Here is a 19,140-nt window from a genome sequence, read left to right as displayed (position 1 = left end):
ACATGGTTTAAAGGGTCAGCAAAGATCCTGAACACAGGATGAAATAACACAGTGACTGTTTACTATGAGTCCACACGTTGGAAATCCTGAGGATGGCTCTGGATAGGGCAAGGTTCAGATCTGTTGGCTCACAGGGTCCTTATGAGTCATCATCTAACAACAATAATAATTGCATGCAATTTATTATCTTTAAAACTTTAAACCTTTGTTAAAGAGATGGAAGAACATTTACCCAATATGTTTTGGGTTCATAGAATACGATCCTTCTTTGTACACGTAATGCCCAAATGTTTAACCTTTAAGTCAAACAAATGTCGTAACCTTCAAATTGCTCTTTAAATCAGTAACAAAATTTAAAGTCCTGTTAAAAATACTTATATCTTTTACATAATTTTTACCAAACGAGAAGTGAAATACTAAGTATTGCACAATCTAAAGAAAGTCTTTTGTTAAAGGATCGAGAAGATGCCAAAAATTTTGATTTGAGCCAACTTCTGTTACCATATGGCCATTATCTGGATCAAAAGACATTAGCCATACAAATATGACCAAATCATTTCTTTTCCCCTTTAATGATTAGTTGGGGCATAGATAGACATTTAAGAACTCTTATTGGCAAACAGATAGGTAGAAAGAAGACTCTTTATCTATTGCTGAGATCAGACAAGAGTTAAAGTTTGACTTGTTAGAAGTGGGGAAGAGAAAGAAAGTTTGACTTGTAAGAAGTGGGGAAAGAGAAAGAGGTGAGAGAGAACTGAAGAACACAGAAAAGTGAGTCTCTAAGAAGTCTGGCTCTTCGCTAAGCGCTTCATACCATCACCTAATGCATTCATAACAACCCAAGACATAATACCCCCTTTTCCCGATGTAGGGATTGAAGGTCACAGAGATTAGTCCCGTGATCACAATTAAAGCAAGTTAAGTGGTGGCACCATAACTGGAAACCCGTACAGAGTACGCACTCTAAGTCACTACGTTCAAGCTCGTGGTCTAAAAGTGAGCCCTGCTGGCCGCTCTCCCGCCTTCCTTCGTGGGACAGTTCCCGGTACTGAGGGCCGGCGCTGTCCAGCCCTGGGGCCCTCTGCCTTCCGCACGTGAACCCACGCGGCTTCCCCCGGCCGCCGCGCCCAGCCACGTCTCGGCGCGCTGGCAGCCCGCATCGCCAGGGCGGCCGCTCCCTCCAGCTTCCCGGGCCCCGCAGCTCGCGCGCTCGGCTCCACGCCGTGTAGGAAGCTGCAAGCAGGAACCGATCTCTGCCAGTTCCACCCCGTCCCCTCAGCGCTCGGGGTCCCCGCACTCCCGCCCAAATAGCCTCAAGCAGAAAAGTAACTCCATCTTTCCTGTCCCAAAGTGGTGACTGCTCCTAGTGACTGACGCTAGGCTCCTCCAGTCAGCGGAGAGCGTGAAGGTGGAACCTAGCTGAGACTGACTGCGCTTCTCCTCCAATCCTCGAGGAGCGACAGTCGCAGAATTGTCCCCGGCTATAGTCTCAGAACCTGGAGGAGAGCGACAGGTGGGAGCAGTGTTAGCTTGCAACACTTAAATCCTTAACATGGAAACTTCAAACGCAGGGTGACTGCTATTCCACGTTCTATCATTTCTGGCACGTCATCCCTGTAGCCGTCATTTAAATCACGAGTGGAAATTCCCCAGCCCTTTCCCGTCACCTCAGATGTGGGAGGGATGAATGGTACTCTGACAGGCCAATTGTACCACGCGACGTCCTTTGACAGAGTGACCGACTCTTTATTTCGCCAATGAAGTCTCCCATTGTTAGGGGTCACTGTGACTGACCACAAGGCCAACTAATCCACTTTAAGGTCGTGACGCGATAGTCACAGAGGCTGACCAATAGACAGAGAAAAAGACCGGAAGTCAGCGCGTGGGGTGTAGGAGGCGGGTGTTCGCAACCGCCTCGGCCTGTGCAGGCCAACGCAGCTTGGGGGCTATGAGCCAGCGAGCAGCGCGTGACGAAGAGTCTGAGCGACAGGTCACTTTGGCCAATAAGCTGCCGCCGCCGAAGAATTGCAGCCAGTGGCGAGTGCAGAGGCGGGAAGCAGCAGGTTAGGCAGTGAGAAGTTAGTGGCGCTGCTGGGACGGGGGGGTGGGGTGGGTGGGAAGCTTCTTCCTTCTGCTGCTTCTCTCGTTCCCGGGATCAGCGGCAGCAGTGGCTGCAAGTGACTCTTGCAGCGTCTTTGGCTCCGCGTGGGAACCATGCTGACCGACGGCGGAGGTGGCGCCACCTCCCTTGAGGAGGACCTGGACTCGGTGACTCCACGATCCGCCCCAGCTGGGGCCTCGGAGCCGCCTCCGCCGGGAGGGGTCGGGCTGGGGCTCCGCACCGTGAGACTCTTTGGGGAGGCCGGGCCCGCGCCAGGAGTCGGTGGCGGCAGCAGCAGTGCGAATGGAGGAGACGCGGCGCTGGATTTTAAGTTGGCGGCTGCAGTGCTGAGGACAGGGGGTGGAGGTGGTGCCTCTGGCAGCGACGAGGACGAGGTGTCCGAGGTACGGCTCCTGGACCCCAGCCTCCCACACAGCATGAGGCAGGAATTCTCTCTGGGCCGGCTCAGCGCCCGGCCACCCTCCTGCTTCCCGGGTGGAGTCGTTCCCTGACAGCAGGCGGCTCCTTGGCGGTGATGGCAGCGGCGCGGGCCTAGTGTGTCTCCGGCTTACTCTGCATTCCAGGGCCCCGCAGCACGGGTTCTTGGCACCATCCGTAGACCCACAATAGAGAGACCCTAGGTCTCTGAGCTTCGCGCGGGAACTGGGACTCCTTGGGCAACCTCCCGCCCACCCCGTTTGGGAGCTGGGGAGGGGGGATGAGGGGCGGGGTCTTGCCAGAGTCCCTGCCCTTGGTACTGAGGGAGAGAGGAGAGAGAGCGCGTGCGAGGGAGCAAGGAGAGCGAGAGCTAGCCAGCTCAAAGCATTTCCATAGACGACGCTTCCCAAAGTTGAAAGGTTGGGCATTTATTTGCCTTATTCCGTATATATACCTCACATGTCTTTCCTGTGTATAAGGAAGGCTCTTGGTTTGAGACGGGTGAATATTAGCTTTTACCCTGGAAAAATCACGTGACTCTTGCTCCCGGGGCCTTTTGTGAAGTTAGACCGGATCTTTTGTGAAGTTAGAAAGTTCCAGTGCATCTGTGACCTTCAGATTAGCTGGATGCTATTCCCAAACTCAGACTCTTTAGGTTTTATTAGACTAGGAGCATGCGAGGCACTCTGTGAGCACCTTTGCTTGTGCAGTGACGGAAATTGATTATCAGGCTCTTTAGACCTGAACAATCCAGGATAGTTGTGGCGGTTAGGTGCCGTGGTGTCAAGTATGACTCATAGCGACCCTATGAACAACAGATTTGAACCCAGTCCTATCCTGTACCATCCTCTTAATCTCTGACACACTTGAGCCAATTTCTGCTATCACTTTGTCAGTCGGCCGCGTACCTCTACCTTCGCAAGCATGATGTCCCTTTCTAAGGAGTAGCCTCTCCTAGCAACATGTCCAAGCATGTGAGACCATCCAGGATGGTAGGCACCATCTTTCGGAGATAGTTTATGTATGTACTTTCTCTTGGCTATGGCTTGGGTGTTGTACTATCTTGTAATGATTGTTCTAGGTGGTCACAAAATTTGTTCTATTCTGAGTCTGAGATACCTGGTTTACTTGTGATCAGTCATTTCAACCTCTGGTGTTGGTGATAAAGTCAGGAAATACCCTGTGTGTACACGTTTCCTGACTGTTATATTTGGGAGGTATAAGGACAACATCTATTTGTGAGTTGTAGAATACAATTAGTGCACTCTTTTATCATCCTAGATCTGAACAGAAGTTCCTTTAGATGTAAAACTTGATCCCAATAGTTTGCTTTGGAAAAAAGAAGGGAGATAGTCCCTTGAATGCCTTTGCATTTCATTAGAAGGGATATAATTTCTAATTCAAGTTGAGACAAAGATTTTATTTGAGTAGGAAGTTATGGGGAAACTCTGGAGCACCTATACTCTTGAGCTTGTGGAATATTTCTCCTTATAGCAAGAAATTAATAAAAGATGATCCCAGAACACATACTTTTTAGCTAGGAAATGTAATGAAGTGAGAGGATCTCTTTAGAGACAAAAATGAGTCTGTTTTTCTTTGAAACTTGTGATTGATAATCTGAAAAGACTTTCAGTATAAATATCATAGAGTAATTGTGATCTGCTGAACTATTTTTATTTAATTTTATGTATGAGATGAAAGCGCACCCATTTACATAAATGTTGTTGTTTGCTGGCAAGTTGGAACCAACTCACAGCTGACCCTCAAAAGTTTTTAAAGGCTGTAAATCACACAGGATGAGTTTGTACATTTTTCTTCCCTGGTTCAGCTAGGGGATTCGAACTACTAACTTTTGAATTGACAGTAAAACTACTTACCAGTAGGCCACTAGCACTCCCTTTACCTAAATTGTTATGTATCAGTGTCTATACTATGACTCATTGCAACCTTATGAACAACTGATCTGAATTCTGCCATATCCTTTGTTACACTCACTGTGTTAATCCATCATCTTGAGGGTCTGTCTTTCTTATATTGACCCTCCACTTTTCTAAGCATGTCATTTTCCAAAGACTTGCCTCTCCTAAAACTGTGCCAAAAGTATGTGAGATGAAGTTTCACCACCCTTGCCTCCAAGGAGTACCCTGCGTGTACTTTGTCCAAGACATACTTGTTTGTTCTTCTGGCAATACATGGGATATATAGTCTTTTTCCTCCAACACTGCAACTTAAAGGTATTGATTTTTCTGTCATTGTTATTATCTAACTTTCAGATGCATGGGAATTGAAAAGACTATGTTTTAGATCAGGTGTACCTTAGTCTTAGTCTAAAGACTAATTGATGTCATTGCTCTTTAGCACTTTGGAGAGGTCCTTGAGAGCATATGTCTCAAGTGCAACACATCTTTTGATTTCTTGACTGCTAGTACCAAGGGTGTTGATTTTGAATCAAAGTAAGATGAAATTATTGATATGTATCATGAGACTGGAGCTGATTTATAGCTGACCTTCCACTGGGATTTCAGATGCAGTAAAATGCACAGGAAGAGATTGCCCATATTTCTACCAAGAAGCAGCTGGTAGTTTTGAACTATGTCTTTGAGTTGACAGTGTAACTTCTTATTTAGCCACCAGAGCTCCCTATTCTCCATCTATAGTAGTGTTACATTTCTTCAGAAGTTGAATGCTAGAGAGCCTCCAGTTCATAAATGTTCATGCATTGAATCTAGGAATTTAACCTTGGAGGTAATAATTTTCTTGGGGCTTGTTCATAGCAGACACACACACACCTACGTGTATGTGTGTGAGTGTGAAAAAGAGAGAGTGTGTTCATATAAAAATCTACTTCAAATTTCCATGTTATATGGGTTTTCTGAAGTTTATTGTAGAAGTCTTAATTATATTTATGGTTCCCATACCCCATTTGAAAGAAGCTGTAATAACATAGTGCATAGTGGCAAAGTGTGTTGTGCTGCTAACCAAAAGATTGATATTTGGAATCTACCGCTTGCTCCGTAGAACCTTAAAAACCCATTGAAGAGTCACTTTGAGTTGAATTTAACTTGATAGTAGTGGGTTTATTACCATTTGGAAGGAGCTCTGTGGCACATTGAACTCTGCAATTGGAATCAATCAACCAGTTTTGTTCATACTCTGGGAGAAAGATATGATGATAATAATTTACTTCTGTAAAGTTCATAGCATTGAAAACCCTTTATTTTTCCTCTGCCCACTTGAGCCTGAATTGTCTCAACTGCAATGTGTTTGGGTTTCTTGGTTTATGTCCATTTGGTAGTGACAGTAGGTTAATCTCTTAGGTGTATAATATAGATTTTTTTCCCACCCAAACAATGTAGGTTTCTAGAATACTCATAGACATTGGCCAAAGATGAGTCTCAGTGTGTATGTAGATTCTTTTTTTTTCAACTTAGGGAAAAGAAAATTTTGTAGGTTTTTGTCCCTTTTATCCCATATCACATGGCAAAGAAATTCTTGACTATTTAATCTCTGCTTTATAGTATGTGTGTATAGATAGTATGGTCTATATCTATGAAAGTGAAATGGCCGCTTTTGCACATAATTTGCCATTTTTTTGTTTCCTTTCTGACAAGATGAGCTAGTTTCAGTCAGATTAGTGCTTTTGAATTTCCAGTGTGAAAAGATACATTCATTAAAAATAAAAATTTAGCAACCTAGCATGTACTGAATAGTACTAAGATAACTCTTTTAAAAATATTTTCATTCAGGTACCTGGACATTGGAGAGATTATGATTTGGGAAGTTAGTGTGAAGTTTGCTTTGTTCTCCAGATGAGGCAGGATAGATGAGGAGTAAAAATGTGGAGGTCTAGTGAAACTGCTGTAGATTAATTGAGGCTTTATACTTTTAGTATAGAGTTTTGATACCCAAAAGGTCCTCTTTCCTGCTCATTAACATAACTGAAAAAACAACTCCACAAAGTGCTTTTCCATGCTAGCCAAGTTAGTCTGAGAAGGAACTTGAATCTTTCTAGAAATGTTTTTATATTAGGATTATGCTACCTTAAGAATATATTGGAATAATAAATAATCTGTTTTGTATGTTTTCAGCCTTACAAAGCAAGTTTTTAACCTTTCTTAGAGCCTGCACTAGATGAGTCAGAATTTGTATTGAATCCTATTGAAATATACCTATTGTCCAGTAGAGATTAGAATTTTATAGGAAAAAATCTATAAAAAACAGTTTTTCTAAGATAATTTTAGAATATAATTAATAATTTTAGAATATAATAAATATTTTTTTTAAAAAGCAAGTAAAAAATAAGGCTTATGAAAGGAGTTTGTTGAGGCTGATTTTTATCTTTATAGTCATAAAAATGTGCTGTTATTTGTATATATGTGAAATTCTCTTAAAATTTTTTATAAAAGTAATATAGATTTATCATAAAAATTTGACAGTGTAGATAATAGATACAAGGGGAAAGTAAAACTTTTTTCCTCACCATCCACTGTCTTTAAAGTCTTAGTCCTCAGAGGTAACTAGTATTCAAATTTTTGTCTTTCAGTGAATTTTCTATGCCTCCACTAGGCCAAGTAAGTGTGTATATGTTTATATGTACATTTTAAAGACATCAAATCAGCATAATTTTAAATCATACTGACAGTTTTTCTTTTCTTAAGGCAGGTGCCATTATTTACCATTATGAACACAGAAATTGAATTGCAGCTCTAAAATTAGTAAAATATGTTGTTGTTGTTTACTGTTGAGTCAGAACCAACCCACAGCTGAACCTCTGGTGGGATCTCATGGGAGGAGAACACTCATCCTCCCATGGAGCAGCTGGTGGATTTGAACCGTGGACATTTGGCATTGCAGTGCAGCTTCTTGCCATGAGGCGACATAGTACAGAGGTTTTTTTCCCTCCATAAAGATTTCTTTTATAGCCTGAAAACATAGGCCATACAGAAATCTCTTTTTTTTTCCCATTGAGAGAAGATAGACATTTCTTTTAGTATTACTTATGATCTATATTTTAGAGCAAAATTGAGCCAGGTAACGCTTTCTTGTGATAAACTAGGTTGTGAGTTAGCATCCCTGACCTCTGCCTACTAGCTGCCAGTAAGTAGCACCTACCCAGTTAATGGCAAGCAAAAAGTGTCATCTGGCATTGCCAAATGTCCTTTAGGGGCAAAATCACTCTTGGTTGAGAACCACTGATCTTGAGGCCACTCTTGTCATCAAAGATGGCAATTTTCTCATGAAAACCCTGTATTCAAACTTCAGGTAAACAAGGTGAGTCACAGCTTTTAATAGCATTTCAGAGTTTATACTCAACCTGAAACAGAAAAATAGAGGGTGCTGAAAAGTTTAATGTAACATTAACGTGTAACTTCTGTAGCATAACTATAATTTTTCATTACATTTAAAAAATACCAGTTATTCATGAAAATGAATTTAAAACAACACAGAGAACTTTGGAGATTTTAACTTTGTAAAAGTTAGAAAAGGCTTTGCATCATTATGATTGAAAATGAAAGTGTGCTGTACAGTCAAGGGAGAACTATTGTTAGACAGTTGGAAATACTTATTGAAGAAAAATGTTACATGTTAATGTAACAATTTATATACTGAGTGAGAATCCACATATACAAATTTCATACTATGATGTAATGAGTGATTTATATGAATTGTGAGTCAATGTAGAGTTCATTAGGATTGGTAGAAGAAAATCTTATGAATTGACATATGAGAAATTTTTGGTAGTTATTGAGTATATTTGCAATAGTTGATTTTATTCATTTATTGCATAAGTCAAAATATGTACCGTGAAAAAGTCTTGATCTTACCTTTGCTCTTACCTGTCTTACCCATCTATGCTTTTAATATCTTATCTATCTGTTCTAGAATTTTTTAAAAAATGTATTTTCCCATTCTTATATAAAGAGTATTTTACTATTCATGTAATTTCTGAAAAATGGTAACTTTGAGAGAAATCTGGCTTTAATTTTTTTTTAAAGTCAAGGGTGAAATGTGTTGGGATGAAACAAGGAATGCTTTTCTAGCTGTGCTTGTCTGGAAGTAGGATGATGATGGACTAGATAATCTCTGAAAATCATTTCTGCCATTTTGATTTCATAATAGATCAGGTAAATAAAACTTCTTGATTGAAAGTAAAATGAAGCATTTAAAAAAAAACAAAACACAATTATTAATCTGGAATTGGCAAGGGAAAAAAATGAGCAAATATATAGATTCCCCCCCCCAATTTACCTTCCCTTAAAACCTAATTATAAGAAATAAAATCATATATATGTATTTGTGTATATGTATATTTCCTCCTCCCCAGTCTGTGAGTATATTTATCAGATTTTATTTCTTAGAATATTTTATTCCTAAAATATATGTCTGTATGTTTCTGCATCCCCACACCATGAATGAACTGTTTGAATATATCTCTTTCTGGACTTTACTGATCACATTTCCTAGTTCTGTTGCTTGTCTGTAGAGTCTTAGAATCTTGGTGATAATCCTATCTCATCTCATTTTTAGGTAACTGCTACCATTTATTGAATGCTTATTATATGCCAGTTCCGTACTAGATATTTTCGTTATTTTATTTAATCGTTTCAACACCCCTTTGAGGTAGGTATCATCTACATTTTTATAGATTAATAAATGTAGACTCAGAAAGTAGACACAGCTAGTAAGTGGTAAAAGCAGGATTTGAGTCCAGAGCCCATGCTACTAAGAAACAAGCCAAGATTTTGGTTATCAGATGATATTTTCCTAATAAATGCCCCTACGGAAATTCATAAATATAAAGTAAGAAAAGGACAGTATAATGAATTTCTCACTAAAGCTATTTCCTTCATTTATTAAATCTTTGATAAAATGCTTTGTTTGCTTTTACAAAATGAGTTTTAAAAATACTTGACAAAAATACCAAAATCCATGATAGTGAAGTCTCCAAAATCTGAAAACCATTGAGTTAAGTGACTTTCCCAGGGTCACACAGTTAATTTGTAGCAGGCAAGACTAGAAAGTAGGTCATCTGACTACCATTCTGGGTAAGTTGTCTTTGCTGACTGTCTCTCTTCTGATGTGTTGTACCAGTGGATTTAATTAGTTGCTTAAGAAATGCCTACGGTTGACCTTATTGGAAAAGCTTTGAAATATTTGATGAAATTGATGACAGTCATGTAGATCAGCATATTTATTTTATTTTATTATTTGTGTGTGTGCGTGTACCATCAAATCAGATCTGACTGGTACAGGAGGAGATTGTCCCTCCTTTCCCGGCAGAGCATCTGGTGGATTCGAACCATGCTCCTCTGGTATTGCAGTGCAGCTTCTTGCCACTAGGCCACCAGAGCTCCCCTAGATCAGCATATTAAGGCAGTCAAGGATGTAACATTGAATATAGTTAGAGTACTAGTCCATGGGTAATTTTGCCACTTAGGCCACCAGAGCTTATAGGTAATTTTAGAAGTTATTTGAAAAGGTCAGTCCTTGCCATTACTCATTTTGAAAGGACTAAGAAATAATATCACTGATAGAGAAAGTCTCATCTTTGCTTCCTTTACCAATATAGGGGACATTAGTTTTGTAGCACTGATAACTCTATAGTTATTTTGTAGAAGTTAGAGTTGTGGTGTTGGAAAAGAGCCTTATGGGCTGCCAAGAGAATGAACAGGTCTGTCTTAAAGAAAATGAAGCCAGGCTGCTTGTTGGAGGCCAGGATTGTGAAACTTAATCTCATGTGCTTTCGGCATGTTATGGCAAGTCCTTGGACAAGGGCACCATGTGTGGAAAGGTGGAGGATCAGCATAAGAGAAGACCCTGAACAAGATAGATTGACATGGTTACTAACAATGTAATTCTGTGGTCAAGATGACACAGAATAGAGCAGAGTTCAGAATCATTGTTTATGGAATCACTATGAGTTGCAGTTGATAGGACAGCACATAACAAGTTCCTATGAATGAAAATCAATTGCTTTATGATAATTGATTGATTTACCTTAATTTCAGGCAAAAGCTTACCAAAACCAGGAAGAGAGTAAAAGCTCGCTTTTATTTGCTAGACTGAAACTTAGCAGCTGTTTGTCAAAGAGCACATTTTGCTCAAGTTGTCCCTTTATAGTTCTGTTATAATAGATCCACTCCTTTTTTTATTGCTTTATATTTGAATGCAATTGTAAACCTACTGGAAACTTGCAAGAAGGGTACAAGCAATTTTTCTCTTACTAAGGAGATGCTATTTTCATTTTCTTTTCTTTTTTTTTTTTTAGGAGATGCTATTTTCAATAGTAGAAAGGATATTTTGTTTTTAAATGGTTATCCCACTGTGTCCTAGTGATTTGATCCACCTGCATTTCTCTGCAGTCTTAGAACAAGAAAGGCAAAGGTACTTCCCAAGGATTAACCCTCAGAACTGGAATTAAGCAAAATAGTTTACTACAGGGTAAACAGTCTTAACAATTTATAATGAAGACAGGTAGATAGGAAAGACGTTTTACTGAAAATTTTGCAGATATTAGCAAATAAAAGGACTTGAGCTTGGCAAAACATAAAAAGCCTCTATTCATTGGTACTCTGTCTGAAGTCATTGAACCCAGTTTATGTAGGATGCTGTGATTAGTTGTTATTTATCCTCATGTTTATTAGTTTGTAGTTAATGAGACTGTTTCACATATATATTAAAAATACTAGGAGGAATGCTTTTCATCCTTTATATGATTAGAGATAAATTTTTCTGTTAGTGTTGAGCCTAGATAAATGAACCTATAGTATTTTTCTTAATGATGCAGAATAATGATGCAGAATTTAGAAAGTTTTTTTGTAAGTATTTTATGGAATCTGAGTCAGCATATAAACTTGATCATGTCCCTTACAAAAAGTCTTTAATGATATGCTCTGAAAGGAATTTAAGCTCTTCCCAGCTTCAGACTGCTTTCTTTTAAGTATTTTCTTACTCTTCTGCTCTTTACATTTTTACCATTGCCCCTTTTTTTTAAAAAAAAACACCATTATATTTTTAAAAGGTACATCTGGAGATTCCAATCCATCAGCAGCTCTAAAGGAGAAAGATGGGCAATCTCCTCTCATGCAATTTATGGCCTCTGAAAACCTACTGGAAAGGTCAGCTATGAGTGTGTTCAGAATAAATAGCAATGAGTTTGAGTTTTTTTAAATTATGGCATTTCTAAATACAGTAATGCATGAGAAGCAATCATAAAAGAGTAGATCCCAGAAGAGACAGTGATTCTATTATATATACTGGGTGCAGTCTTGTTACTGATTTTTATTTGGATATAATTTGAAACTTACTGGAAATTTGCAAGAATAGTGTAAGCAGCTATCCTTTTTTTAGATTCACCAGTTGTCTTCATTTTGCCACAGTCTCTCCTCTCACACTCTTTTTATAACATATTTGTATATCTGTTGATCTATCTAGAGTTACATTTTATATAAATATATGTAAATGAACACACATACAAAGAATTTATTTTCTGAACCATTGTTTGAAAATAGGTTGTGGATATCACGCTTCCTTACCCTTAACTCTTCAGTGTGTAAGAACAAAGGCATTTTCTTATATAAACTCACTGCCATCTGGTCAATTCTGATTCATAGAGACCCTATGGGTCAGAGTAGAACTGCCCCTTATGGTTTCTAAGATTGTCTTTATGGAAGCAGAATGCCATCTCTTTCTCCCACATAGCAGCTTGTGTGTTTGACAGCCATCATTTTAGCAGTTAGCAGCCAAGTAAGTACTTTAACCTCTGTGCCAAGTAAGCACTTTAACCACCGTGCCACCAAGATTTTCATAACCCGAGTTCAATGATCAAAATCAAGAAATTGAATAAATTTCTAAAGTCTTGTTCATATTCAGGTTTCCAAACATTTTTCTAATGGAAATAAAATATTCTCTTCGAATTAAGCAATTCAGTGGTCTTTAATATATTCAAAGTTGTATAACCATCATAACTACCCTAGGACATTTTGTTTGCACAAAATAAACCCTGTACATGTTAGCAGTTATTTCACATTTCCCTCCCCCTCTGCCCCAAGCACTAATCTACTTTTGTCTCTATGAATTTGCCTGTTCTGAACATTTCATAGTAATGGAATCATAGAGTAAGTGATCTTTTGTATTTAGCTTTTTTCTGCATGTTATATGGTATGTATAGTTAATAGTTTTCTGTTATATAAATAGAGAACATTTTGTTAACCCATTCACGTGTTGATAGCATTTGGATTTTCCCCTGCCCCTTCCTGGCTATTAGGAATTTTTTACTGCAGTGAACCTTTCTGTACAAATTTTTGTACAAAGATACCTCCAGTTCTCTCAGGTATATACCTAGGAATGGAATTGCTAATAAATCATGTGGTTGGTTGACTTTCTGAGGAATTGCCACAATACTTCTACAGTGTCTGGATCATTTTACATTCCCACTGTCAAAATATGAGAATTTTGAATTTTCCATATTCTTGCCAACACTTGCTATCATTTTTGTTTTTAATTTTAGTATCCTTGTGGGTATTGCAGTGTTATTTCATTGTCGTTTTGATTTGCTTTTCCCTAGTGATAAGGAGTTGCTTTGCTACCTTAATGACAGGTTGTTTGAATCCACATTCGCCAGCTGCTCCATGGGGTCTTCTGTGTAATTTATAGCCTCTGAAAACTCAGTGAAGGTTCAACTATGAGTCAACAGCATAGGACAACAACAGTAACCCTATAGGGAGCTCTGGTGGTGTAGTCTGTAGCAAGTTGTGCTGCTAACCCAAAAGCTGCAAGTTTCTGGCAGTTTGACTCTTGGGAGAAAGATAGGCATTCTCATCTTATTGATATTTATAGCCTCAGAAACCTGATGAAGGATTGCTGTAAGTTGGAACCAGTTCGATGGCAGTGAGTTTTTCCCCAGTGATCCTATGTACAACAGACTGAAAGACCTTGCCCGATCTTGTGCCATTGCCATATTATCCCTTGTGCTTAAACCTGTTGTTACAGTCACTGTGTTAAACTTTTTTGTTGAGCGTCTTCCTTTCTTTTGCTAACCTTTACTTTTCCAAGAGTGATGTTCTTCTCCAGCAACTGCCCCTTCCTGATAACATACTCAAAGTATGTTAGATAAAATCTTACCATACTTACCTCTTAGGAGCACCTTCAGACGTTCTACCTCTCTCTGTATGATGAAGATGAACGGAGGTAACTCATGTGATTTAATCATGTGTTTTTGCCAGGCTGCCAGAAGAACTTGTTGGGGGGGGTGTGTGTGAATAGGTATATGAATATCTGTCTCTCTGTGCATTCCCATCCCTGAAAAGCCCTGACATATGTTTGAGAAGAGCTAGAAAATAGAGGAAGAGATAGTTGATTATAGTCTGAATGTACCTGATGTCAACTATAATCTTCAAAAATAATTTGGACAGAATTTCTTTTTCTAAGATAATAAATAAATGGATAAGTAGCACATAATATAAACTATTACAATTACTTTTTCCATATTTGCTATCTTTTAACAACTATTTAAGATGTATGAATTTGATACCTAATATGTAATTTACTTGATCCTCATTCACTCATTGCTGTGGGGTTGGACTGACTCATAGATGGCCCTCTGGTCGGTTTTCACTGGCTGTAAATTGCATAGGTAGAGACTGCCCGTCTTTCTCTGACAGAGCAATGGGTGCATTTGAACTGCTTGTTTTTGTGTTGATAGTATAATTCCTTACCCACTAGGCTACCACCCTCAAGCCAGTGTTAATGCCTGTGTGATTAAATTGCAAAAACAAATCTTGCATGCCATATTTGAATGGTTCCATTTATGTTAGATTACTGTTATTCAGAATCAGTAACAGTGGGAGTCTTTACTATATTTAAGTTCCTGTTTTACTTGGGACTTGACTGACAAGCTAGTAAAAGTTAATTTGTTAAAGAGATTAAACTGATTTAAGGCTATTTTGAATCAGGTGAATGAATTTTGAATGAATTTTAACTATATCCTCCTCAATAAAAATTTAGAATAATATGAACAATACCTGTTTAGTATTTTGTATTATCTTTTATTGCCACTAACCTGTTACACTTACTCAGTCATTCTTTGTGCTAAGATTTGGAATTACAAGGGTGAAAATATGTGGTTCCTTGACTGAAATACTTCAGCCTTTTCAGAAGTATTTAAGGGAATGAATATGAAAATAAGGTAAATTCAAGTTATGTTTACTGTCTTAAACTTATTTCAGATATTAATAAATAATATTAGAGTGTTTATGTTAGCCAGTGTATAGTTTGTTTCATTTAATTCAGTCTTTTCCTGGTCCTGTGATAGACCAAGAGGTTAAAGTCATTGCCCTATGCTGGCTGAATGATCACTCTAGCGGTTGATGTTTGAGTATCTTATTTTAGGAGTTTGGGCTGTCAAGGTAAATGTAAAGAGGAAGTGATTTAAAATATAAAGATACTCAGAAGTCTGTTTCCACCCCAGACTCACTAAATAAAATACAAAGATACATAGATATCAGCACAAATTATATTTCTTTTTAATGAAAAAAAATTATTGTTGTCCATCGTAAACATAAACTAATTCAACAGTTTCTGTAAGTTGTGCAACTGTTTTCACCCTCCTCCTTTGAATTGTGCTTCCCTCATTTCCTATTGGAACTCCGGTGAACTAGTGGTAAGAAGCTGTGCTGCAATCCCAAAGGCATGAGGTTCAAATCCATAACCTGCTCTACGGGAAAGGATGGGCATTCTCCTCCCATGCAGTTAGCTGCCTCTGAAAATTCACTGGAGAATCAGGTATGAGTTGGTTTGGAGAGTCAGGTATGAGTTGGTTCCGACTTGACAGCACACAAGAACATTAATATCAACGCAAAGTCCCATTGGGATCTTGTCTCATATTTTATATTAGTGATGTCAATCTCTTATTTTATATTAGTGATGTCAATTTGATTCCATATAGATACTCTTCAAAAAGCATAATGCTCAAGACAAGACTTTTTTTTACTAGTTAAGCCAAACTTATTTGCTTAACTATTTTTTTTTGTTTAGGATTTAAAGATACTGTCAGGTTAGTAATTTTGGGTTTCATACACCCTCATAGTTCCTGAAAATCTAGAGTTCATGAGAATTTGAAATTCTTTTCTGTGGGTTTTTTTTTCTTTTGTTCAGTATTTTTCTGTAGAAACTCTGATCTGAATGTTTACTAATGATAATTGGAGCCTGTTATGTAAACAGCAAGGGAACACTGCTTGGCTTAAAATTGGGAAAGGGGTGCTTCAGGGTTGTATCCTTTCTCCATATGTATTAAGTCTGTACTGAGCAAATTATTTGAGAAGCTGGATTCTATGAAGACGAATGGCATAAGGAATGGAGGAAGACTCATCATTAACCTAAATTATGCAGATGACACAGCCTTGCTTACTGAAAACAAGAAGAACTTGAAACGCTTCCTCCAGAAGATCAAAGAATACAACCTTCAATGTGGATTGCTTCTCAACATCAAGAAAATAAAAATTACTACAATGAAGGCACCAAAAGTCAAGGAGGTCCTTGTCCTCCCAAAACTGAAGCCAAAGCAAAGGTGTTAAAGGCCAAGAAGGCAGTCTTGAAGGGCATCCACAGCCACAAAAAAATGATCACCACGTCACCCACTGAGATTCCAAAGATAGCTCAGATACCCCCAGAAGAGTGCCCCCAGCAGAAACAAACTTGACTACTATACCATCATCTGTTTCTCCTGATCACTGAGTCAGCCATGGAGAAGATAAAAGATAACAAAACACTTGTGTTCACTGTGGATGTCAAGGCGGCCAATAAGCGCCAAATTAGCAAGCTGTAAAGAAGCGCTATGACATTGATATGGCCAAGGTCTGATGAGAGAAGAAGGCCTATATTTGACTTGTTCTCTGACTGTGATGGTTTGGATGTTGCCAACAAAATTGGGATCATCTGAACAGAGTCCAGCTGGCTAATACTAAATGTAAATTTTTCTCACCATAAAAAAAGGAGACAATTTCTTACCACTGGCCCGACAGGCAAGGATCATGCATGATAGATGAAGAAAAGATTGAAAATGTCAACAACTTTGTCTTATTTGGATCAACAGTCAACATTCTTGGTACTGTCAGTCAGGAGATCAGGAGATATATTACACTGGGAAAGTGGAGGGATGATGAAGGCACACGATAGGACAGAGTTCAGATTGTAGAATCTCTATGAGTTGTACTCAACAGCACCTGACAACAGTGGTAACTGGACACCATCCAGTTCTGGTCACACTCCAAAGGTGACAATTGTTTAGAGGCAGTTAACCACACCTTCCAATTTATAACAGCAGTTAGAGTAATTCTCTATCTTACCAGCACATTGAAATTACAGAAAAATTGAAAAGCAGCTTAAGAAGACAAAGTATTATAAGGCACTGTGCAAGGAACTAGACTTAGGAAACCAAAAGGAAAGAAAATGCTCAGCATTTCTCAAACTGAAAGAACGGAAGAACAAATTCAAGCCTCAAGTTGCAATACTGAAGGATGGACAAAATCTTGAATAGTGCAGGAAGAATCAAAAGAAGATGCAAGGAATACACAGTCACTGTGCCAGAAAGAATTGTTTGACACTGAAATAGTTCAGGAAGTAGCATATTTTTAAGAATCTGTAGTACTAATTTAAGAAGCCCAAGCTGGACTGAAGGCATCAGCAAAAAAATAAGTCCCCAGGAATTGAGTTTGTTCAGGAAACATGTAACCCTGGATGTACTCATCTGTCTTTGCCAAAAATATGAAAGACAATTATTTGGCCAACTGACTGGAAGAAATAACATATTGGTTATAATTTTTTTAAATTTTTTTAAAAAAGATAATCTAACAATGTGGAAATAATTGAACAATATCATTAATATCATATATAAGTAAAATCTTGCTGAAGATTATTTTTTAAATGGCTGGGAACAGTACATTGACCTTCCAGAAATTCAAATTGGCTTCAGAAGAGACTATGGTTATGAGGTACCATCTCACTCCAGTAACCATGGCAAAGTTTAACACGGCAGAAAGTAATAGATGTTGGAGAGGATATGGTGAGAAAGGAACTCTTGGTGGGATTGTAAAATGGTGCAACCATTCTAGAAGGCAGTCTGGCTTCCTCAAAAAGCTGAACATAGAAATTCCATATGATCCAGCTATTCACTACTTGGAATATACCCTGAGAACAGAGAACTAAGACACAAACTGAGATTTGTACACCACTGTTGATAACAGCATTATTCACCATCACAAGAACATGGAAACAGCCCAAATTGAGAAAATTTCAGATTGAGAAATTAATGGTACATTCATACAATGGAATACTATGCAGCACACAAGAGCAATAACTTTGTAAATTATTACCTAACTTGGGAGAGACTGGAGAGCATTATGCTGAGTGAACTAACTCAGTCCCATAAGGATAAATATTGTATAACACTTTTACTGTAGAAGGAGTATAAGATCCAGGATGGGTGGGAGAGGCTGGAAGCAGAGGGATGTGGATGTGCAGGGGAAGATGGGGATTCATTATTGGGTTGTACAATTGTTTTTTGTTTTTTTTAATTTTTGGGTTATACAATTTGATGGGGGATGAGGGAAATATAAAGAATTTGTTCAAATTTGTATTCAAGTTTTGTAAATAAACTAGTAGGGGAAAAAAGAAAAATAGGAAAAAAATGATTGCATAATTAACAACCTCAAAAAAGAAGAGGCTGTGGCACAATCATTGCTGCTGTCAGTGAGACTTGACTAAAAGCAGAGAATACGATAAAGATGTCTGTTTATTGACTGTGCAAAGGTATTTGACTATGGTATATGGTTCATTATAAATTATAGGTAACATTGAGAAGAATGGGAAACCCAGAACACTTAGCAAAATCAGTACAATAAACAGTTGTTTGAATGGAACAAGGGAACACTGCATGGTTTAAAATAGGGAAAAGTGTGCCTCTGGTGGTATCTTTTCTCCATACCATTCTATCTGTGTACTTAGCAAATCACTTAAGAAGCTGGACTTTTTGAAAAAGAATGTAACAACAGAATGGCAGGAAGATTCATCAATTACACGTGTTACACAGATGACATAACCTTCCTTGCAAAAAGTGAAGAAGACTTGAAGCAGAAGCTCAAAGACTACAGATTTCAGTATCAAGAAAATAAAACTTCACAATTAGACCAGTCAGTAGACAACATCATGATAGATGGACAAAAGGTTGAAGTTGTTAAGGGTTTCATTTTACTTGGATTCACAATCAATACCCTTGGTAACAGTAGTGAAGAAATCAAAAGACATGTTGGATTGGAAAAATCTACTGTCAAGGACCTCTCCAAAGTTCTTAAAGAGCAGGGGTGTCAGTTTAAAACTAAGGTGTGCCTGATTTAAGCTATTGCTTCTTAGGCATTTGAAAGTTAGACAGTGGAAAAGGATGCCTTTGAATTATAGTATTGGCAAAGAATGGTATTTGGCATACCATGGATATCAAAAGAACAAATCCATCTTGAAAGAACTGCAATCAAGGTATTCCTTAGAGGCAGGGGTGGAGAACTTTATCTTACTTACTTTGGGCATACAGCTTCAGTTTGCTCGGCTCC

The 19,140-nt window shown here is 38.4% G+C and overlaps 1 protein-coding gene across 1 annotated transcript in view; it reads left to right on the top strand.

Moving 5' to 3' along the window:
• Window positions 1-2,214: 2,214 nt before the first annotated feature.
• The window catches only part of ANKHD1 (ankyrin repeat and KH domain containing 1), a 165,344-nt gene continuing 148,418 nt past the window's right edge, over window positions 2,215-19,140 (top strand). Inside the window, exon 1 of the mRNA XM_006891229.1 lies at window positions 2,215-2,505. Within this exon, the coding sequence (XP_006891291.1) occupies window positions 2,215-2,505 (291 nt within the window). The remainder of the gene's footprint in view (window positions 2,506-19,140) is intronic.

Source organism: Elephantulus edwardii, unplaced genomic scaffold (assembly GCF_000299155.1).
Source record: "Elephantulus edwardii isolate Elephantulus edwardi_28Jun2011 unplaced genomic scaffold, EleEdw1.0 scaffold00095, whole genome shotgun sequence".
Lineage (NCBI taxonomy): Eukaryota > Metazoa > Chordata > Mammalia > Macroscelidea > Macroscelididae > Elephantulus > Elephantulus edwardii.
The sequence above is the reverse complement of the archived record's forward strand: the minus strand, read 5'-3'. Positions and strand labels throughout refer to the sequence as shown.